Raw genomic sequence first — 24,096 nt, 5'->3', positions numbered from 1 at the left:
GAATGCCATACAATTATTTTGAATCATTTGCAGCCTGATCCCCTTGTTCATCACCTTCAACAACAATCACATTTGGTGGCGCGCAGTGGCGGAGCCAGGATTTTTTTTGGGGGGGCTAAAAAATTTTTTTGGGGCCATTCAATACATTTTAGACATTTTTTACTAAAATACAAATATAATAATAATAATAACAGCATTTTCATAGATAATATAGTTCAAAACATTTACTAATTTTTTTTTGAGGGCATTCAATACATTTTAGATATTTTTTACTAAAATACAAATATAATAATAATAATAACAACATTTTCATAGATAATATAGTTCAAAACATTTACTAAAAATTTTTTTGGGGGCATTCAATACATTTTAGACATCTTTTACTAAAATACAAATATAATAATAATAATAATAATAATAATAATAACAACATTTTCATAGATAATATAGTTCAAAACATTTACTAAAAATTTTTTTGGGGGCATTCAATACATTCTAGATATTTTTTACTAAAATACAAATATAATAATTGTCACGACCGGCCTTAATTAAGGATAATTAATCCGGGAAAACCATGACTGGGGAAGGGAAATTAAGAAGCGGGTTTAGAAAGGGGTGCATAAAAGAATACTCAAAGAGCTTGAATACGCGTGAAATATTCCTTAAAAAGGAAAAAGGCATAGTTCGCATAAAAAGGGTACTCAACGAACTTGTATAAGCGTTATATTCCTTAAAAGGAAAAAGGCATCGTTAGGGGCTTGGCTAAAACATTATCAGAGTTTGCAACGGAAGGTGTAACTGAAATAATCAGTGTTTACAGCGGAATGCATAACTGAGATACATGTATGAAGACATGTATCCTTTCTGAGCCTACTTTAAGTTCAACAAAAACTCCACTCAGCAACAACACTTCATCGCCCATCACAGCTCAACCTGCACAAACATAAACATACGAAGGGCTGAGTACAAGAGTACTCAGTGGGCAGTGCCAAGCATATAACATAACATCATTAACAATTTCACAATATCGCATAAGAGGCATGAGTTTCTTTCAAATCCTTTGCTCATTAAACATTTCCATATTCATAAACAGGATGAGCGCATTCTTCATCATTAACAATCATCAACACGCATCGTGTCGTGGAGAAGGCCTTCCCCAACGAACACGGGCATCGCACCGTGAAGGGGAGCCTCCCTCAGCGGTCACGGCATCGTACTATTGAGGGAGGCCTCCCCCAATAGACGCTGTAACACTGGCATACTGGCATACTGGCATCGCGCCGCGAGAGAGGCCTCTCTCAGCGGACACGGGCATCGCGCCGTGAGGAAGGCCCTCCTCAACGGACACGGCATCGTACTGTTGAGGGAGGCCTCCCCCAACAGACGCAAGCATCAAACATAAGCATAAACTTATCAGCGTAAAGCATTCAAGCGTAAATAAGTGTAATCAAGCGTAAATTACATAGGGCGTAAATAGTATAAACAGCATAGCGTAAATCATTTAACGTGCAGCATAATAAAGCTTAACTCATTTAAGCGTAATAAAGCATACCATACTTGAAGATCCAATTTGCATTTTAAAGCATAACACATGCATAGCATTTTATTTACGCGTAAGAAATTGCCCACCTCAATTGTTCTTAAAGCTGGCGTGGAGTCGTTTCTTCTTCGGCTTCACTTTCTGTCGCCCGGACCTTCATTGATGAAGAGTCGATAAGTTCGTGAAGTAATTGTCATAAGACAAAGTCTAATTCTACGTGCCTAGGGTATCTTTTAGTGTTTTAGGGTTCTAGCATCCATAATTCGTTACATTAAAGACAGTCAAAAATCAATCATACCTCGTCTAATCTCATTCAAACACATAGGCAACACAAACACATAAGGCACATAAGAATCACAATCAAACATCATCAAAACATGCTCTGTTTTTACACTGACTCAACTTCAAAATTTAATCTGTTCTGACTCCGACATCTCCTGGACTCGAAACTCATACCGAAAGAAAGATCTTCGAATCTAGTTTCATATAAAAAAAAGTAGATGTAGTAGCCCGCTCTTTTATTTATGATAAAAACTAGTAAATGCAATTTTTTATAAATGAATCCAGTTTATGGTTCTGATTTTTTTATCAGAGGCAGAGTTATTATTCTAGCGTTATATTTTTATAACGTATGAAAAAAAAAAAAAAAAAAAACGCGACGAGGATTATTGAGCAATCAATAATTATTATTTCCAAGTTATAACTGACTTAGCAAAGTCATGTTATTTATTAATCGAGAAACAAAAGCAGTTATATTTATTAGTGCATAGAAGTCGAGGAATTATTTCGACTGCAACGCAGATTAAATCTACGGATTTAATCTAAGTTAAATTACAGTTTATTAAGTTAGCAGGAAAGGAAAAAGATATCAAGCAAGATACAGAAATGAGATGATTGAAAATCGAAGCCAATATTTTATTACAGTATTAGCATCACCAAGGCATGAGGATATACTTCATTTATTCATCAATCTCATTCTCATACTTTACAAACTCTTACAACCAATTTTCGTTCATACCTTCCAATTACACCACAATAAATTGGCATTTGCATAAAGAAGAAAAGAGAAAGAAGAATAAGAAAAGGGAAAAGGAAAAGGTGTGTCCACCAAGCTTTGCTCTCCACCAAGCTTTGCACTCCACCAACTCCCTTCCCCACCATCACACGCAAGAATGCATTAACATTCCCTTATACCTGCAGCAATGTTATAACAGAGAATTTCTTGCATAGTCGAACACCATCACAAACATCAATTTACAGCAACTCCCTCATATTTTCTTTCCGCGTGCGCTGTCATTCAAAGGGGAGGAATTGATTCAGCTGCTATCAAGCTGGAAGAGTATTTCCCCCACTGCATTCAACAACGCCAACCAAAAGAACAAAACATTTCAAGGTATTGCTTAGCCTATATATTGTTTTCCGTCACACATTACTGCATTCAAGCATGATAGGCGACATAACCAAAGCATAATCAATTCCAGATGATATAAGACTCTCATAAGCATGATAACATAACAGACGCAGGCTTTATCATGTAGAACACCAACCACTGTTGTGAACAAGTGTTAATAGAATTCGAGTTTGAACGAGCATAGTACGAGTCACATGCGAATGAGAGTTTAGATTGCATCTGTTTATATTCTGTCGTTGCGGACCGTTATAACGAAAAGAAAAGAGGCGAGGATTGAAACTTAGCTTTAAGAAATGAGGCCGGCTGCCTGATCGGTCGAGCCAAGACGACGACGACGGCGGCAGGTCTTGCTGCCTCGGCGAAAATCGTGCGACAACAGCAGTAGTGTCGCGAATAAAGCAACGACGCTGAATCGCCGGCCTTCCACAGACGGTGGAGATGACGGCAGAACCATGGTGGCGGAGATGGAACAGAATCAGGGCTCGACTCCCTGCCTACTTTGACGTCTGAATCGGGACCGGAACGACTCAGAGGAGGAGGCGAGACGACGCCGGCTTCGCCGATTGATGGCCAGGGAACCGCGGCGGCGGCGGCGATAGTTATAGGCCGAGATTAGGGCTCAGATTTTGGGGCGACCTCCCCTGATTTTGAGAGACGACAACAGAGGAAATTTCGGACGCAACAGTGCAACGAGAGAGACCGGAATACGGCAGCGTCGCCGGCGATTTCAGGCGAGAAAAGGGGCTGACAGGTCGCGTCCTATTTTAGAGAATTAGGGCTCGATGACGCCGTTGGCTGATATGGTGAACTAAGGAGGAAGTGAGACGAGGGCAGAAGGTTCGTCTGACCGTCGACCTCGCCGAATTCCGAAGCCGCGCCGGTGAACCCTTCCGTGAAGAGAAACCGCAACTGATCATTGAGAAAAAGGGGCCGGCTGTTTTTCGGAGATAAGGAGAGAGAAGCGGGAGCGACCACGCCGGGCCTAGGTTCGGCGGCAGGCGACGCCGGTCGGAGCAGAGACGGCGTCTGGAGCCTGGACTGATGTTGAGGGAGGCCGACTGTTCTGGGGTAGGAGTTCTCGACTGATGGTTTGAGAGAGAAGGAGGAATCGGCTCCTTGAGAAAGAGAGAAGCCGAGAATTGAGAGAGAGAGAAATAGTATGGGTTGTGTTATTTGGGCCATTCCCTTATGTGATTTGGGCCGAATGATTTTAAAAATTTGGGCTTTTGTTTTAATTGGTTTTGGGCCAACCTTTATTATTTTATTGGGTCTAGACTAATTTATTTTCAGTTGGGCCGAACTCATTTAATTGTTTGGGCTCGAATTGTTTTAATTGTTTTGGGCCAAAGACTTTTAAGTTCGGGCTTGATTTTAATTGCTTGGGCTTTCACAGTTAAATTCGAATTGGGCCAGTCTTTTATTTAATTGGCCCTTCTCATTAATTCTATTGGGCTTGATTTATTTAAGGAGTTGGGCTGATGCATATTTTATGATGGGCTATTATTCTAATTCCATTATTATTTCGTTGGGACTCGTTTGATTTATTTAATTGAGCCCAACTAATCAAATTATTTATTCATGGGACTAAGATTTATTCTTTTCAGCCCACATTAATTACTATTATCACTTGGGCTGAAGTTACTCCTTTGAGTTAAGCCTAGCAGTATCTATTATGATGGAGCCCAATTATTTATCAGTGGGTGAGCCGATTCGTATTCAGTAAATGAGCCGCCCAGTTTATTTAATATTGTTTTTGGACTTCAGACTTTAAAGCAAGCCATTACTGTTTATTTCATTAAGGCCACTGGTTTATTTAATTAATTGGCTACTCTCTTTTGAGCCTATTAATTATTTGAGGTTTAGTAATTATGTTTCTATCGAAAAGCCCGACAGTTTCCACGAGCTCACATCTTGAGAAAAGCCTAGTTAATTCTTTTATTTCGAACGAGTACAAAGGCGAGATTTATTTCACGACTAGAATATTCCGATAAGGAAGAAAGAATCACAGCTTTATTCGACCGCGTTATATGAGAATTAATTAAATCTATTAACAAGGATTAATAGTAGAATTCCCGATTATCTCAGAATAATAGTTCATGCATACGAGATTCATGCATAGTTAAATTACGCTTTCTCATTAATTGAGAATTTTCCTCGAGGCAATGTCTTATTTTATATTCTCGTGATTAAGGTCAAGCGCGAGAGTAAGAACTATTCAAGAAGTCACAGTACCTTAGCAAAACTTTGCTATCAGGTGGGCAATTCCTTACGCGTAAATAAAATGCTATGCAAATGTTATGCTTTAAAATGCAAATTGGATCTTCAAGTATGGTATGCTTTATTACGCTTAAATGAGTTAAGCTTTATTATGCTGCACGTTAAATGATTTACGCTATGCTGTTATACTATTTACGCCCTATGTAATTTACGCTTGATTACACTTATTTACGCTTGAATGCTTTACGCTGATAAGTTTATGCTTATGTTTGATGCTTGCGTCTGTTGGGGGAGGCCTCCCTCAACAGTACGATGCCGTGTCCGCTGAGGAGGGCCTTCCTCACGGCGCGATGCCCGTGTCCGCTGAGAGAGGCCACTCTCGCGGCGCGATGCCAGTATGCCAGTGTTACAGCGTCTATTGGGGGAGGCCTCCCTTAATAGTACGATGCCGTGACCGCTGAGGGAGGCCCCCTCTCACGGCGCGATGCCCGTGTTCGTTGGGGAAGGCCTTCTCCACGACACGATGCGTGTTTATGATTATTGATGATGAAGAATGCGCTCATGCTATTTATGAATTTGGAAATGTTTAATGAGCAAAGGATTTGAAAGAAACTTATGCCTCTTATGCGATGTTGTGAAATTGTTAATGATGTTATGTTATATGCTTGGCAACTGCCCACTAAGTACTCTTGTACTTAGCCTTTCGATGTTTATGTTTGTGCAGGTTGAGCTGTGATGGGCGATGAAGTGTTGTTGCTGAGTAGAGTTTTTGTCGAACTTAAAGTAGGCTCAGAAAGGATACATGTCTTCATACATGTATCTCAGTTATGCATTCCGCTGTAAACACTGATTATTTCAGTTACACCTTCCGTTGCAAACTCTGATAATGTTTTAGCCAAGCCCCTAACGATGCCTTTTTCCTTTTTAAGGAATATAACGCGTATACAAGTTCTTTGAGTACCCTTTTTATACGAACTATGCCTTTTTCCTTTTTAAGGAATATTTCAAGCGTATTCAAGCTCTTTGAGTATTCTTTTATGCACCCCTTTCTAAACCCGCTTCTTAATTTCCCTTCCCCAGTCATGGTTTTCCCGAATTAATTATCCTTAATTAAGGCCGGTCGTGACAGAGTGGTATCAGAGCAGATCGTTTGCTCTGAGCCTAAGAGTTTATTTAAGCCAAACTTAGAATGGATCACTAAAGTGTCTAGAGTTCAATCGACAAAGCTCAGCACTTCATCGTATCACACTCAACGAAGCAGAATGGTATGCTCTTCCAAGTTTCGAGTTAATGTTTACAAAAAGTGAAAATTATCGTAATAGCAAAGTGAGTAACTGTTAATAACTATGTTATGTTGTTATTGAATGAAATGATTTACGCAAGCGCGATTAAGTATGCCTATGGAATGAATCCCTATGAACATAGAGCTATTAAGATATGAGATCACCACTACGACAGAACATAGAAGCAAACATAGAAAAAAATTAGATTGTATCTTTTGGTGGCTATAGTGAAGGAAGCAAGATAAGTGATACGTATAGAAAAAAAAAATTTCTTAAGCTGATGATATTATAGCCACTATAAATCTCCATGACTTATGCTTAAGTATCCAGTTTAGATGATGTGATAATATATGCTTAAGGATTGTTATGACTCATAGATTTGAGATGCTAAGGACCCTTAAAGCTTACTACATCAATGATCAATGATGTCATTGGAGTCATGACTTGTTTACAAGTTATATTAAGTTGACATTTACAAGAATTCTTATGAGGCTTGTATTAGATTATGCTAGAGTGTACTAATTGGCACATCTTTGCTATCAGAATGCCGCCTAAGAGAGGACGCCCTGCGAAAAACAATAACAATCGCAGAAACCGTAACGCTGTACCCGAAGAACCACAAGATGCTCGAGGACATAACCCATCCCCTCCGCCTCCGACTAGGAGAGTCGAAGAACTCTTTTTAAGGCAAAATCCACCTACGTTTGACGGAACGAGTGAACCGGCTGAAGCTGAGATTTGGGTGCGTGCAATGGAACGCATTTTCAACTTTCTACGTTGTACTGATGAGGAGCGCCTATCTTGCGTCTCTTTCCAACTAACAGGATCAGCTGACTTCTGGTGGGAAGCACGTCGAAAAATTCTGACACCTGAACAATGGGCAAGTTATACTTGGGAAGATTTTAAGACGGGATTATATGATAAATATATTCCGAAAAGCTATAGGAAGAAGAAAGAAGCTGAGTTCTACGAGTTGAAGCAAGGAAATAAATCTGTGGTTGAATACGACAAGGAATTCTGCAACCTGTCTAGGTTTGCTCCGCAACAAGTGGACACAGATGAGAAGATGGCAGAGAAATTTTGTGCCGGTCTACGGTACGAAATTAAGATGGCTCTAGCAAGCCACGGAGGACTCTCATACACGGAGTCTCTGAACAGGGCACTTGACGTTGAAGCTGCAATGCCGTCGGACAAGTCAGCCCCATTGTTGATCTCAACGCCAAATGATCCACCAGTAGCCTCACATACTCTCAAAGGGAAGCGCAAGTGGGACAACAACGAAGACAATATCAATCAGACTAGTAAGAAAGTGTGGCAAGAATATGAACGGGCCGAACAGTTTATTCAACCAAGGCACGAGGCACAGACTAACCTCGAGCGAACTGGGGGTAACCAAGGTCAGAAAGGAGTTTTACCTTGCCCAAATTGTGGTAAGATGCATAGGGGTATTTGTCGGGCTGGAACTAACGGTTGTTACAATTGTGGCCAAAAAGGTCACTACTCCACGCAATGCCCCAATAGACAACGAGGTTCAGCAGTTGGGAACACCCGCACCCCCTTGCCAGCAATACGTGGACACTTGCGAAATCAGCCTCAATCACATCAGTGAAAATCTTATGGAGACACCGCAGACAAGAAAAGCTACGTGGGAGCTTGAAAACAAGATGAAGGAAAAATACCCCGAATTGTTTTAGCAGAGATATGCAAATTTCGGGACGAAATTTTTGTTAAGAGGGGTAGTATGTAGTAGCCCGCTCTTTTATTTATGATAAAAACTAGTAAATGCAATTTTTTATAAATGAATCCAGTTTATGGTTCTGATTTTTTTATCAGAGGCAGAGTTATTATTCTAGCGTTATATTTTTATAACGTATGAAAAAAAAAAAAAAAAAAAACGCGACGAGGATTATTGAGCAATCAATAATTATTATTTCCAAGTTATAACTGACTTAGCAAAGTCATGTTATTTATTAATCGAGAAACAAAAGCAGTTATATTTATTAGTGCATAGAAGTCGAGGAATTATTTCGACTGCAACGCAGATTAAATCTACGGATTTAATCTAAGTTAAATTACAGTTTATTAAGTTAGCAGGAAAGGAAAAAGATATCAAGCAAGATACAGAAATGAGATGATTGAAAATCGAAGCCAATATTTTATTACAGTATTAGCATCACCAAGGCATGAGGATATACTTCATTTATTCATCAATCTCATTCTCATACTTTACAAACTCTTACAACCAATTTTCGTTCATACCTTCCAATTACACCACAATAAATTGGCATTTGCATAAAGAAGAAAAGAGAAAGAAGAATAAGAAAAGGGAAAAGGAAAAGGTGTGTCCACCAAGCTTTGCTCTCCACCAAGCTTTGCACTCCACCAACTCCCTTCCCCACCATCACACGCAAGAATGCATTAACATTCCCTTATACCTGCAGCAATGTTATAACAGAGAATTTCTTGCATAGTCGAACACCATCACAAACATCAATTTACAGCAACTCCCTCATATTTTCTTTCCGCGTGCGCTGTCATTCAAAGGGGAGGAATTGATTCAGCTGCTATCAAGCTGGAAGAGTATTTCCCCCACTGCATTCAACAACGCCAACCAAAAGAACAAAACATTTCAAGGTATTGCTTAGCCTATATATTGTTTTCCGTCACACATTACTGCATTCAAGCATGATAGGCGACATAACCAAAGCATAATCAATTCCAGATGATATAAGACTCTCATAAGCATGATAACATAACAGACGCAGGCTTTATCATGTAGAACACCAACCACTGTTGTGAACAAGTGTTAATAGAATTCGAGTTTGAACGAGCATAGTACGAGTCACATGCGAATGAGAGTTTAGATTGCATCTGTTTATATTCTGTCGTTGCGGACCGTTATAACGAAAAGAAAAGAGGCGAGGATTGAAACTTAGCTTTAAGAAATGAGGCCGGCTGCCTGATCGGTCGAGCCAAGACGACGACGACGGCGGCAGGTCTTGCTGCCTCGGCGAAAATCGTGCGACAACAGCAGTAGTGTCGCGAATAAAGCAACGACGCTGAATCGCCGGCCTTCCACAGACGGTGGAGATGACGGCAGAACCATGGTGGCGGAGATGGAACAGAATCAGGGCTCGACTCCCTGCCTACTTTGACGTCTGAATCGGGACCGGAACGACTCAGAGGAGGAGGCGAGACGACGCCGGCTTCGCCGATTGATGGCCAGGGAACCGCGGCGGCGGCGGCGATAGTTATAGGCCGAGATTAGGGCTCAGATTTTGGGGCGACCTCCCCTGATTTTGAGAGACGACAACAGAGGAAATTTCGGACGCAACAGTGCAACGAGAGAGACCGGAATACGGCAGCGTCGCCGGCGATTTCAGGCGAGAAAAGGGGCTGACAGGTCGCGTCCTATTTTAGAGAATTAGGGCTCGATGACGCCGTTGGCTGATATGGTGAACTAAGGAGGAAGTGAGACGAGGGCAGAAGGTTCGTCTGACCGTCGACCTCGCCGAATTCCGAAGCCGCGCCGGTGAACCCTTCCGTGAAGAGAAACCGCAACTGATCATTGAGAAAAAGGGGCCGGCTGTTTTTCGGAGATAAGGAGAGAGAAGCGGGAGCGACCACGCCGGGCCTAGGTTCGGCGGCAGGCGACGCCGGTCGGAGCAGAGACGGCGTCTGGAGCCTGGACTGATGTTGAGGGAGGCCGACTGTTCTGGGGTAGGAGTTCTCGACTGATGGTTTGAGAGAGAAGGAGGAATCGGCTCCTTGAGAAAGAGAGAAGCCGAGAATTGAGAGAGAGAGAAATAGTATGGGTTGTGTTATTTGGGCCATTCCCTTATGTGATTTGGGCCGAATGATTTTAAAAATTTGGGCTTTTGTTTTAATTGGTTTTGGGCCAACCTTTATTATTTTATTGGGTCTAGACTAATTTATTTTCAGTTGGGCCGAACTCATTTAATTGTTTGGGCTCGAATTGTTTTAATTGTTTTGGGCCAAAGACTTTTAAGTTCGGGCTTGATTTTAATTGCTTGGGCTTTCACAGTTAAATTCGAATTGGGCCAGTCTTTTATTTAATTGGCCCTTCTCATTAATTCTATTGGGCTTGATTTATTTAAGGAGTTGGGCTGATGCATATTTTATGATGGGCTATTATTCTAATTCCATTATTATTTCGTTGGGACTCGTTTGATTTATTTAATTGAGCCCAACTAATCAAATTATTTATTCATGGGACTAAGATTTATTCTTTTCAGCCCACATTAATTACTATTATCACTTGGGCTGAAGTTACTCCTTTGAGTTAAGCCTAGCAGTATCTATTATGATGGAGCCCAATTATTTATCAGTGGGTGAGCCGATTCGTATTCAGTAAATGAGCCGCCCAGTTTATTTAATATTGTTTTTGGACTTCAGACTTTAAAGCAAGCCATTACTGTTTATTTCATTAAGGCCACTGGTTTATTTAATTAATTGGCTACTCTCTTTTGAGCCTATTAATTATTTGAGGTTTAGTAATTATGTTTCTATCGAAAAGCCCGACAGTTTCCACGAGCTCACATCTTGAGAAAAGCCTAGTTAATTCTTTTATTTCGAACGAGTACAAAGGCGAGATTTATTTCACGACTAGAATATTCCGATAAGGAAGAAAGAATCACAGCTTTATTCGACCGCGTTATATGAGAATTAATTAAATCTATTAACAAGGATTAATAGTAGAATTCCCGATTATCTCAGAATAATAGTTCATGCATACGAGATTCATGCATAGTTAAATTACGCTTTCTCATTAATTGAGAATTTTCCTCGAGGCAATGTCTTATTTTATATTCTCGTGATTAAGGTCAAGCGCGAGAGTAAGAACTATTCAAGAAGTCACAGTACCTTAGCAAAACTTTGCTATCAGGTGGGCAATTCCTTACGCGTAAATAAAATGCTATGCAAATGTTATGCTTTAAAATGCAAATTGGATCTTCAAGTATGGTATGCTTTATTACGCTTAAATGAGTTAAGCTTTATTATGCTGCACGTTAAATGATTTACGCTATGCTGTTATACTATTTACGCCCTATGTAATTTACGCTTGATTACACTTATTTACGCTTGAATGCTTTACGCTGATAAGTTTATGCTTATGTTTGATGCTTGCGTCTGTTGGGGGAGGCCTCCCTCAACAGTACGATGCCGTGTCCGCTGAGGAGGGCCTTCCTCACGGCGCGATGCCCGTGTCCGCTGAGAGAGGCCTCTCTCGCGGCGCGATGCCAGTATGCCAGTGTTACAGCGTCTATTGGGGGAGGCCTCCCTCAATAGTACGATGCCGTGACCGCTGAGGGAGGCCCCCTCTCACGGCGCGATGCCCGTGTTCGTTGGGGAAGGCCTTCTCCACGACACGATGCGTGTTTATGATTATTGATGATGAAGAATGCGCTCATGCTATTTATGAATTTGGAAATGTTTAATGAGCAAAGGATTTGAAAGAAACTTATGCCTCTTATGCGATGTTGTGAAATTGTTAATGATGTTATGTTATATGCTTGGCAACTGCCCACTAAGTACTCTTGTACTTAGCCTTTCGATGTTTATGTTTGTGCAGGTTGAGCTGTGATGGGCGATGAAGTGTTGTTGCTGAGTAGAGTTTTTGTCGAACTTAAAGTAGGCTCAGAAAGGATACATGTCTTCATACATGTATCTCAGTTATGCATTCCGCTGTAAACACTGATTATTTCAGTTACACCTTCCGTTGCAAACTCTGATAATGTTTTAGCCAAGCCCCTAACGATGCCTTTTTCCTTTTTAAGGAATATAACGCGTATACAAGTTCTTTGAGTACCCTTTTTATACGAACTATGCCTTTTTCCTTTTTAAGGAATATTTCACGCGTATTCAAGCTCTTTGAGTATTCTTTTATGCACCCCTTTCTAAACCCGCTTCTTAATTTCCCTTCCCCAGTCATGGTTTTCCCGAATTAATTATCCTTAATTAAGGCCGGTCGTGACAGTAGAGTCGAAAACTCCAAGTGGTTTGAGAGATATGACGTTTTTACCACGATCTACCATGTTCGGCAGTTTTGAACAATCGAAAACTTGGATTTTTGAAAAATAGTAAACGTTTTCAAACTGGGCTCAACTTTGGTGGATATCTAGCTAACACAATAAGGTTAATACCATAAAAATTTGGAAAGCTAGATCACACAGGAAGCTACTGAAATAAATGACTCTTTCATCTGTTCTCTGAAATTCTCGGTAGTAATGTGCAGTTTAGGTTTTGCATTTTAAATAAGTATCAAACGAAGTTGGAATGGCTTGAAATTTTACCAGGGTACTCAAGACTCATGTCAGGACTTGCTATAAAATTTTCAAAGCTATTAGACATCGACAAACCGTCGATCACAGTAGGTCAGTAGGCCTACGAAATTCATATTTATAAGTCCTTAAAAAAAATAATTTATATAAATCAAGAAATAAGAGTTTAATCCCAAAAATATTCATTAAAAGTCCATCATAATTTAAATAAAGAACGGACCTCATTTAAAATAAATAGTCCCAAACTTGTTACGCACATATACGAAATCTTTCATGAAACATCCTTTAAAATAAACTTTGATACATAGAAAATAATTCAACAACTTGAGCTCTTAAGGGGTTGTTTTGCAACAGACACCAAATCTGCCTCGGATCTCCAAATGATGCTCCAAAAGACATTCTGGAAACTAGACATTTCAAGGATCATTCTCCAATTTGAATCGAATGAAAAACAATTCAAACGAGCAAGATATGCCCTCTCAAAGATGGGTATTTAACAAGCAAAAATCTGAAAATTTCAGATTTCCAGATTACAACCAAGTCAGTGGGCTTTCTTTAAAAATTCATATCTCCCTTTACAAAACTCCAATGGGAACCCCAAGGGTCAATCTGGAAACTAGGGAGAGATCATAACACTCTCCAGTTGGATTTACTCTAAGAACATTCATGGTTTAGAAGATATGACTGTCTAAAGTTCAGTGCACAAAAAGCGTTCAAGTTTGGCAGATTCATAACATAAATCAGAAAACCAACTTTAGGCTTCACCAAAAATTATAAAACTAAGCAAGTAAGTTCCCAACATGTCATTGAATATTCAGTAGAAAGCTAGGCTTGAGAATCAAAGATTTAAGTCGGGCTTTGCCACCTCAAAGTCGTAGGTTTGTAAAATCTACTGGATGGTACATGGAATAAGAACTAGATTTCAAGAATTTATACCGGTTGTTTCCCTTATTCAAAAATGGTGAGGCCGATGTCAAAAGAAAGATACGGGAGTCTAGAGTGACATATTCAAGTTTCAAAGGTTTTCACCGATTGAAACTTTACTTATGGCCTCCCAAAGATTGTTTACCAAAAATGTATTCCAGATGGGCAGTGATGTTTACAAATTCATAAATAAATCATAAGAGCTTCAAACCTTCTGAAATTTTGCCAAAGTATAGAAAACATATGAAAGATGATACACAATTAATTTGGGAATTTTTGGGAACCTTTTGGATGGCTGGAATCGCCTTGCAAAACACTGCCGGAGCAGTGTGCTTATGGCAGAACTCGTGGCTGCTCTTCGGTTCCTTAGTGAAGAATGAAGATGATGAAAAGATTGTTGCCTGTATAATGGAATGTTAGATGCATTCTTGCGTGTGGTGGGGAAGGGAGTAGGTGGAAAGTTTGGTGTAGTGGAATTAGTGGAGTGGAAAGGGTGGTGAGAAAAAATGTAGTGGAAGAAAGCAAAAGGTGGTGGAGATAGTTGGTGGAGTGGAGAAGTGGAGATTATGCGTGTATAGTGTAGGAGACATTAGGGAGTGGAAAAAAAATAATGATGATTGTATGCTTACATATATGTCTAGCATATTCATGTATCTACTTCATAGCATTGATAGGTGAAACTGTAATTGGTTATAAGAGTTTGTAAAGTATGAGAATGAGATTGATGAATAAATGAATTATATCCTCATGCCTTGGTGATGCTAATACAGTAATATGAATCTAGATTAAATCCGTAGATTGAATTTGCGTTGCAGTCGGAATAATTTCTCGACTTCTAGTAGCACTAATAAAATATAACTGCTTCTGTTTCTCGATTAATAAATAACATGACTTTGCTAAGTCAGTTATAACTTGGAAATAATAATTATTGATTGCTCAATAATCCTCGTCGCGTTTTTTTTTTTTTTTTTCATACGTTATAAAAATATAACGCTAAAATAATAACTCTGCCTCTGATAAAAAAAATCAGAACCATAAACTGGATTCATTTATAAAAAATTGCATTTACTAGTTTTTATCATAAATAAAAGAGCGGGCTACTACATACTACCCCTCTTAACAAAAATTTCGTCCCGAAATTTGCATATCTCTGCTAAAACAATTCGGGGTATTTTTCCTTCATCTTGTTTTCAAGCTCCCACGTAGCTTTTCTTGTCTGCGGTGTCTCCATAAGATTTTCACTGATGTGATTGAGGCTGATTTCGCAAGTGTCCACGTATTGCTGGCAAGGGGGTGCGGGTGTTCCCAACTGCTGAACCTCGTTGTCTATTGGGGCATTGCGTGGAGTAGTGACCTTTTTGGCCACAATTGTAACAACCGTTAGTTCCAGCCCGACAAATACCCCTATGCATCTTACCACAATTTGGGCAAGGTAAAACTCCTTTCTGACCTTGGTTACCCCCAGTTCGCTCGAGGTTAGTCTGTGCCTCGTGCCTTGGTTGAATAAACTGTTCGGCCCGTTCATATTCTTGCCACACTTTCTTACTAGTCTGATTGATATTGTCTTCGTTGTTGTCCCACTTGCGCTTCCCTTTGAGAGTATGTGAGGCTACTGGTGGATCATTTGACGTTGAGATAAATGGTGGGGCTGACTTGTCTGACGGCATTGCAGCTTCAATGTCAAGTGCCCTGTTCAGAGACTCCGTGTATGAGAGTCCTCCGTGGCTTGCTAGAGCCATCCTAATTTCGTACCGTAGACCGGCACAAAATTTCTCTGCCATCTTCTCATCTGTGTCCACTTGTTGCGGAGCAAACCTAGACAGGTTGCAGAATTCCTTGTCGTATTCAACCACAGATTTATTTCCTTGCTTCAACTCGTAGAACTCAGCTTCTTTCTTTTTCCTATAGCTTTTCGGAATATATTTATCATATAATCCCGTCTTAAAATCTTCCCAAGTATAACTTGCCCATTGTTCAGGTGTCAGAATTTTTCGACGTGCTTCCCACCAGAAGTCAGCTGATCCTGTTAGTTGGAAAGAGACGCAAGATAGGCGCTCCTCATCAGTACAACGTAGAAAGTTGAAAATGCGTTCCATTGCACGCACCCAAATCTCAGCTTCAGCCGGTTCACTCGTTCCGTCAAACGTAGGTGGATTTTGCCTTAAAAAGAGTTCTTCGACTCTCCTAGTCGGAGGCGGAGGGGATGGGTTATGTCCTCGAGCATCTTGTGGTTCTTCGGGTACAGCGTTACGGTTTCTGCGATTGTTATTGTTTCTCACAGGGCGTCCTCTCTTAGGCGGCATTCTGGTAGCAAATATGTGCCAATTAGTACACTCTAGCATAATCTAATACAAACCTCAAAAGAATTCTTGTAAGGTCAACTTATTATAACTTGTAAACAAGTCATAACTCCAATGACAGCATTGATGTAGTAAGCTTTAAGGGTCCTTAGCATCTCAAATCTATGAGTCATAACAATTCTTAAGCATATAATATCACATCATCTAAATTGGATACTTAGGCATAAGTCATGGAAATTTATAGCGGCTATAAAATCATGAGCTTAAAAATTATTCTATACGTATCACTTATCTTGCTGCCTTCACTATAGCCACCAAAAGATACAGTCGAATTTCTTCTATGTTTGCTTCTATGTTCTGTCGTAGTGGTGATCTCATAACTTAATAGCTCTATGTTCATAGGAATTCATTCCATAAGCATACTTAATCGTGTTTGCATAAATCATTTCATTCAACAACATAACATAGCTATTAACAGTTACACACTTGTCACTTTTTGTAAACATTATCTCAAAACTTGAAATAGCTTACCATTCTGCTTCGTTGAGTGTGATGCGATGAAGTGCTGAGCTTTGTCGATTGAATTCTAGACACTTTAGTGATCCATTCTAAGTTTGGCTTAAATAAACTCTTAGGCTCAGAGCAAACGAACTGCTCTGATACCACTCTGTCACGACCGGCCTTAATTAAGGATAATTAATCCGGGAAAACCATGACTGGGGAAGGGAAATTAAGAAGCGGGTTTAGAAAGGGGTGCATAAAAGAATACTCAAAGAGCTTGAATACGCGTGAAATATTCCTTAAAAAGGAAAAAGGCATAGTTCGCATAAAAAGGGTACTCAACGAACTTGTATAAGCGTTATATTCCTTAAAAGGAAAAAGGCATCGTTAGGGGCTTGGCTAAAACATTATCAGAGTTTGCAACGGAAGGTGTAACTGAAATAATCAGTGTTTACAGCGGAATGCATAACTGAGATACATGTATGAAGACATGTATCCTTTCTGAGCCTACTTTAAGTTCAACAAAAACTCCACTCAGCAACAACACTTCATCGCCCATCACAGCTCAACCTGCACAAACATAAACATACGAAGGGCTGAGTACAAGAGTACTCAGTGGGCAGTGCCAAGCATATAACATAACATCATTAACAATTTCACAATATCGCATAAGAGGCATGAGTTTCTTTCAAATCCTTTGCTCATTAAACATTTCCATATTCATAAACAGGATGAGCGCATTCTTCATCATTAACAATCATCAACACGCATCGTGTCGTGGAGAAGGCCTTCCCCAACGAACACGGGCATCGCACCGTGAAGGGGAGCCTCCCTCAGCGGTCACGGCATCGTACTATTGAGGGAGGCCTCCCCCAATAGACGCTGTAACACTGGCATACTGGCATACTGGCATCGCGCCGCGAGAGAGGCCTCTCTCAGCGGACACGGGCATCGCGCCGTGAGGAAGGCCCTCCTCAACGGACACGGCATCGTACTGTTGAGGGAGGCCTCCCCCAACAGACGCAAGCATCAAACATAAGCATAAACTTATCAGCGTAAAGCATTCAAGCGTAAATAAGTGTAATCAAGCGTAAATTACATAGGGCGTAAATAGTATAAACAGCATAGCGTAAATCATTTAACGTGCAGCATAATAAAGCTTAACTCATTTAAGCGTAATAAAGCATACCATACTTGAAGATCCAATTTGCATTTTAAAGCATAACACATGCATAGCATTTTATTTACGCGTAAGAAATTGCCCACCTCAATTGTTCTTAAAGCTGGCGTGGAGTCGTTTCTTCTTCGGCTTCACTTTCTGTCGCCCGGACCTTCATTGATGAAGAGTCGATAAGTTCGTGAAGTAATTGTCATAAGACAAAGTCTAATTCTACGTGCCTAGGGTATCTTTTAGTGTTTTAGGGTTCTAGCATCCATAATTCGTTACATTAAAGACAGTCAAAAATCAATCATACCTCGTCTAATCTCATTCAAACACATAGGCAACACAAACACATAAGGCACATAAGAATCACAATCAAACATCATCAAAACATGCTCTGTTTTTACACTGACTCAACTTCAAAATTTAATCTGTTCTGACTCCGACATCTACTGGACTCGAAACTCATACCGAAAGAAAGATCTTCGAATCTAGTTTCATATAAAAAAAAGTAGAGTCGAAAACTCCAAGTGGTTTGAGAGATATGACGTTTTTACCACGATCTACCATGTTCGGCAGTTTTGAACAATCGAAAACTTGGATTTTTGAAAAATAGTAAACGTTGTCAAACTGGGCTCAACTTTGGTGGATATCTAGCTAACACAATAAGGTTAATACCATAAAAATTTGGAAAGCTAGATCACACAGGAAGCTACTGAAATAAATGACTCTTTCATCTGTTCTCTGAAATTCTCGGTAGTAATGTGCAGTTTAGGTTTTGCATTTTAAATAAGTATCAAACGAAGTTGGAATGGCTTGAAATTTTACCAGGGTACTCAAGACTCATGTCAGGACTCGCTATAAAATTTTCAAAGCTATTAGACATCGACAAACCGTCGATCACAGTAGGTCAGTAGGCCTACGAAATTCATATTTATAAGTCCTTAAAAACAATAATTTATATAAATCAAGAAATAAGAGTTTAATCCCAAAAATATTCATTAAAAGTCCATCATAATTTAAATAAAGAACGGACCTCATTTAAAATAAATAGTCCCAAACTTGTTACGCACATATACGAAATCTTTCATGAAACATCCTTTAAAATAAACTTTGATACATAGAAAATAATTCAACAACTTGAGCTCTTAAGGGGTTGTTTTGCAACAGACACCAAATCTGCCTCGGATCTCCAAATGATGCTCCAAAAGACATTCTGGAAACTAGACATTTCAAGGATCATTCTCCAATTTGAATCGAATGAAAAACAATTCAAACGAGCAAGATATGCCCTCTCAAAGATGGGTATTTAACAAGCAAAAATCTGAAAATTTCAGATTTCCAGATTACAACCAAGTCAGTGGGCTTTCTTTAAAAATTCATATCTCCCTTTACAAAACTCCAATGGGAACCCCAAGGGTCAATCTGGAAACTAGGGAGAGATCATAACACTCTCCAGTTGGATTTACTCTAAGAACATTCATGGTTTAGAAGATATGACTGTCTAAAGTTCAGTGCACAAAAAGCGTTCAAGTTTGGCAGATTCATAACATAAATCAGAAAACCAACTTTAGGCTTCACCAAAAATTATAAAACTAAGCAAGTAAGTTCCCAACATGTCATTGAATATTCAGTAGAAAGCTAGGCTTGAGAATCAAAGATTTAAGTCGGGCTTTGCCACCTCAAAGTCGTAGGTTTGTAAAATCTACTGGATGGTACATGGAATAAGAACTAGATTTCAAGAATTTATACCGGTTGTTTCCCTTATTCAAAAATGGTGAGGCCGATGTCAAAAGAAAGATACGGGAGTCTAGAGTGACATATTCAAGTTTCAAAGGTTTTCACCGATTGAAACTTTACTTATGGCCTCCCAAAGATTGTTTACCAAAAATGTATTCCAGATGGGCAGTGATGTTTACAAATTCATAAATAAATCATAAGAGCTTCAAACCTTCTGAAATTTTGCCAAAGTATAGAAAACATATGAAAGATGATACACAATTAATTTGGGAATTTTTGGGAACCTTTTGGATGGCTGGAATCGCCTTGCAAAACACTGCCGGAGCAGTGTGCTTATGGCAGAACTCGTGGCTGCTCTTCGGTTCCTTAGTGAAGAATGAAGATGATGAAAAGATTGTTGCCTGTATAATGGAATGTTAGATGCATTCTTGCGTGTGGTGGGGAAGGGAGTAGGTGGAAAGTTTGGTGTAGTGGAATTAGTGGAGTGGAAAGGGTGGTGAGAAAAAATGTAGTGGAAGAAAGCAAAAGGTGGTGGAGATAGTTGGTGGAGTGGAGAAGTGGAGATTATGCGTGTATAGTGTAGGAGACATTAGGGAGTGGAAAAAAAATAATGATGATTGTATGCTTACATATATGTCTAGCATATTCATGTATCTACTTCATAGCATTGATAGGTGAAACTGTAATTGGTTATAAGAGTTTGTAAAGTATGAGAATGAGATTGATGAATAAATGAATTATATCCTCATGCCTTGGTGATGCTAATACAGTAATATGAATCTAGATTAAATCCGTAGATTGAATTTGCGTTGCAGTCGGAATAATTTCTCGACTTCTAGTAGCACTAATAAAATATAACTGCTTCTGTTTCTCGATTAATAAATAACATGACTTTGCTAAGTCAGTTATAACTTGGAAATAATAATTATTGATTGCTCAATAATCCTCGTCGCGTTTTTTTTTTTTTTTTTTCATACGTTATAAAAATATAACGCTAAAATAATAACTCTGCCTCTGATAAAAAAAATCAGAACCATAAACTGGATTCATTTATAAAAAATTGCATTTACTAGTTTTTATCATAAATAAAAGAGCGGGCTACTACAATAATAATAATAACAACATTTTCATAGATAATATAGTTCAACATTTACTAAAAATTTTTTTGGGGCCATTCAATACATTTTAGACATTTTTTACTAAAATACAAATATAATAATAATAATAACAACATTTTTAGACATATAATTACTTTTTTTTTTCAAAATTTGGGGGGGGGGGGGGCTCTAGCCCCCCTAGCTACGCCCCTGTTTGGTGGCGTGTTCTAATTCTGCTGCAAAAGACTAGAGGATTCATACATACTTAATCGGCATCTGTTTCAGCAAGTTGGGAGTTGGGAATGAAGTAGTAATAGTAGAAATCCCCAACACTTCTTCACAATCATAAATATCTAGTTCTTTCAATGTTCGCCCAACCCAGTCATAGACTAGTAGTTGACGGCAGCCCGGAGAAGTTTCTCGTGAAACATACATCAATGAACCATTCAAGTTCAATGGTTTCTCAACATTATCAATTTAGACCATTCTCCATCTATTCCATATTCCCAAACCTCAAAAGACTTGACCTCTCCAAATCTGCTACGAATTTATATTTTTATTGCAATTTTCACCCGAGTTTGATTTTCAAAAAAATTAGAGCTTAATTGACAGTCGAAAGTTCACTTGATGTTGGTCTAATAACTTCTGATGATGATGAGTATTCAGAAGCTCGAATGGTTTAAGAAGGCAAAAATTAATATATGTGACTTATATTTCGACTGTCAATTTATTGCGTGAGAAATCAACTGATGTAAACTTTGTCCAACTAAAAGAGTGATAGAAATCAAGTTGGATTGTTTTAAAAAATCAGGAAATCTTTTTAGGTTGCAGGAAGATAGGCTTAACTTCTTTAGTTGGGAAAATGTAATGACTATCAACTATGTTGGGATAGAAACTATAGATCACTATCAACTTTATAATTCTAGTAATTTTGAAAATTACACGTCAAAAAAAAGCAAAACAAAAAATTATTTAACAAACGAAATTAATTAGAGATTTAGTATAATTATTAATTTTAGCATACGCGTTTGAATATTAAATTTATGGAGAAACTAATAACAAAATATACAAGTGTAGGATTCAAAAATAGAGAAATCAAGAAAATAAATTTATGGTTTTCCTTTAACATAGAGATGCTAGGTGTTTGGTTTGAGTGATAAGGCATTACTGATAAAATAATTCACCTTAATCAAGTGTTTGATTATGATTGAATTCGCGATTGATAATACGGCCCGCATCTAATCATGCAATTGAGTGATTATTTAAGTTGGGTGCATTATTTAACCACTTCTCAAATCCTATCAATCTTATCAATCATATCTATCTCATCCATTAAACCAAACGCTAGAGAAGCTTCGTCGAAGAAAAGAGGAGATAAATTATGGACACGAGTATGGAATATAACTCTTCTAAAAATAAATTATGATTTTCCATACACTTGATTTCACAAGTGTATGAACACGCAAATTAACACTTTTTGAACGTAAAAGAATTATTTGTTTAGATATCTTGAGAAATATTAGTTGAGTGCAAGATTACGCATTTATTATTATTATTTTTTAATTATTGGTAAATCTTAAATTTTTTAACATTAATATTACTCTACAATTATAAAGTGATACATTTCGAATGCAAAATTTGTATGACTTCTCATAGTATGATAATTATTCAATTACATTAATTAGTTTATGTAAATTAATTAAATCGCGTGCAATGCAGGCTTTCTATGCCTAGTAACAATAAAATAACAAATGAGAAATATATCCTAGAATATCTTAAACAAGACAAATCTGATATGTGCTAATTCTCGTAAAATAAAATGACATAGTTAATTACCAACACACAGAATCTCTTTTACAGCGTAAATTAAAGAAAGTTACATGCAAAAAAAAAAAAAAAAAAGCTTCAAACTTACATCAAACACTAAACACCCTTGTTTATATCATCAACTTCTCTGCTGTCTCCTAATCTCTTTTCTCATCTCTACTCTTTTTCTTCTTCTTTCATGTCTTCTTAATTTTCCTCGCTCTCTCGTAGAAAATCTTGTCAACAATCTCTTCTATTTTCTCGAAATATCTTTCTCTGAAGCTTCTGCGGCATAAAAGCGTCCATGCAATGCTTCCTAATCCCACAACATAACCAAGCGCAGAAGATACATACTCCCACTCGATCTCACTCTTCTCTTCCCCGTTTTCATCTTCTTCTGGCGACAAATGATCACTGTCATCACTATCAGTAGTGCAGCTTATGTTGAGATTTCCATATGAAGTTGAATTGAGGTTGCCAACATCTACTGACAATCTATTGTGAGATAGATCAAGTAGGGTTAGATTGGCAAGACTTAGAAACTTGTCCAGTTGAAAAGTGCCATTAAACTGATTGCTGCGAAGATCAAGTTCCAACAATGAAGGGAGAGCAAAGAGAGAGTGGGGAATATTACCAGAGAATGAATTGTCTGACAAATCGAGACGAATCAGGTTGGTTAGGTTAGCAAAGGTGGATGGAATCGAACCCTTCAAACTGCAGTTAGAAAGAAACAAAGTGGTCAAAGTTGGAAAATTGGCGAACAAGTCTGGAAGTTCTGGTCCAAGATTGTTATAATCTAGTCGAAGGATGGAAAGGGAATGGAGTTGCCAAAAGGACTTAGCTAAAGGGCCAGATAAACCACAATCATATAAGCTCAACGCGGTGAGGTTGGGTAAATATGATGATATAATGTGGCTCCATTTTCTCCTCTCATGAGAGGAATTAACATTCACATCATCAAGATAAAGCTCCCGAAGCCCTGTTAGATTTCGGACAAGCATCTCCAGTTTCACAAATATATAATCAGAGGAGATATCGAGACTAACCAACCTCCTCAAGGAAGAAATTTCAGCGGGAACCTGCCCACCAAATCCAGCATCGGATAAATTCAAGTGTGTCAAATAGGTGAGATTGTGAATACCTTTCGGAATGGGAGTGTTGTTGAAATCATTGTAGGCTAGATTTAGCTTCTGCAGATGCACAAGTCTGAAGAGACTCGATGAATCCGCGATTCCACCAGAAATGGACTCATTATCGAGCTGCAAACTGACGACGTAGCCAGCAACATCACATTCCACACCGTGCCACTTGCAGCACTCATCCCTTTCATTCCATCGCACCAATTTTGTTGAAAGAGAAGAATTGAAACTCAACTCATCCTTGAGTTGAAGCAACAAGATTTTCTGATGGTGAAGACATTGGGTATTATAAGAATGAGTAGTGAAAATGAAGGAGGAAATTAGTGTAGAAATGACGAAGAACAACTTTGGAAGCATTGTGATGAAGAGGCTATTAATTGATAGTATTGTGATTTTAATTTGTGTTTTCTACAAACTTGTGCAAGTGGCTTTAAATAAGCCACTAGAAAAGACTATTGCACTTATAAAGTATCTATTAATTAACTTAGTGCCAGCTTTTTAGCAACTTTCATTTGTTCTAGAAGGTGGATGAGTTGATTTGTTGATTAATGCAATAAGCTTGGTATTAGAATGGACCATAGGTAGTTTTATCTCATAGCATCACTCAAAAATTGAATTTAATAATTACTAAAAATTAATTAGTTATTTGCAAGAGTTTGCTAAGTAATAAAAGT

At 38.6% G+C, this 24,096-nt stretch overlaps 3 protein-coding genes and 2 long non-coding RNA genes across 9 annotated transcripts; 3 read left to right on the top strand and 2 right to left on the bottom strand.

The window, feature by feature from the left end:
• Positions 1–698: 698 nt before the first annotated feature.
• Positions 699–20,363, bottom strand: LOC131006221 (uncharacterized). Of its 5 annotated transcripts, XR_009095433.1 has the most exons (5): positions 19,665–20,363; positions 17,745–17,809; positions 13,962–15,981; positions 1,630–1,694; positions 699–933 (listed from the first exon to the last, which is right to left on the bottom strand). XR_009095433.1 is itself a non-coding variant. In XM_057933400.1 (3 exons), exon 3 carries the CDS (start codon positions 15,978–15,980, stop codon positions 14,916–14,918), a length of 1,065 nt encoding a protein of 354 aa, XP_057789383.1. In that variant the 5' UTR covers position 15,981; positions 17,745–17,809; positions 19,665–20,363; the 3' UTR covers positions 12,919–14,915. The 5 variants fall into 5 exon arrangements, 1 of the variants encoding a protein (XP_057789383.1); XR_009095435.1 differs by lacking the exon at positions 1,630–1,694; XR_009095434.1 differs by lacking the exons at positions 699–933; positions 1,630–1,694 and adding an exon at positions 12,919–13,160.
• Positions 4,052–6,125, top strand: LOC131006224 (uncharacterized). Its single transcript, XR_009095438.1, has 2 exons — positions 4,052–5,205; positions 5,893–6,125. It is a non-coding gene; the product is annotated as an uncharacterized LOC131006224 (long non-coding RNA).
• LOC131006222 (uncharacterized) lies at positions 6,307–8,283 on the top strand. Its single transcript, XM_057933401.1, has 2 exons — positions 6,307–6,433; positions 6,995–8,283. The coding sequence occupies exon 2, from the start codon at positions 6,996–6,998 to the stop codon at positions 8,058–8,060; it is 1,065 nt and encodes a 354-aa protein (XP_057789384.1). The 5' UTR covers positions 6,307–6,433; position 6,995; the 3' UTR covers positions 8,061–8,283.
• LOC131006223 (uncharacterized) lies at positions 10,204–12,277 on the top strand. The gene is made up of 2 exons (XR_009095437.1): positions 10,204–11,357; positions 12,045–12,277. It is a non-coding gene; the product is annotated as an uncharacterized LOC131006223 (long non-coding RNA).
• Positions 20,364–22,480: 2,117 nt separating the features above from the next.
• Positions 22,481–23,779, bottom strand: LOC131013487 (receptor-like protein 6). The gene has a single exon (XM_057941597.1). It carries the CDS (start codon positions 23,777–23,779, stop codon positions 22,481–22,483), a length of 1,299 nt encoding a protein of 432 aa, XP_057797580.1.
• Between the last annotated feature and the right edge of the window lie 317 nt (positions 23,780–24,096).

Source organism: Salvia miltiorrhiza, chromosome 1 (genome assembly GCF_028751815.1).
Source record: "Salvia miltiorrhiza cultivar Shanhuang (shh) chromosome 1, IMPLAD_Smil_shh, whole genome shotgun sequence".
Classification (NCBI taxonomy): domain Eukaryota; kingdom Viridiplantae; phylum Streptophyta; class Magnoliopsida; order Lamiales; family Lamiaceae; genus Salvia; species Salvia miltiorrhiza.
The sequence above is the reverse complement of the archived record's forward strand: the minus strand, read 5'-3'. Positions and strand labels throughout refer to the sequence as shown.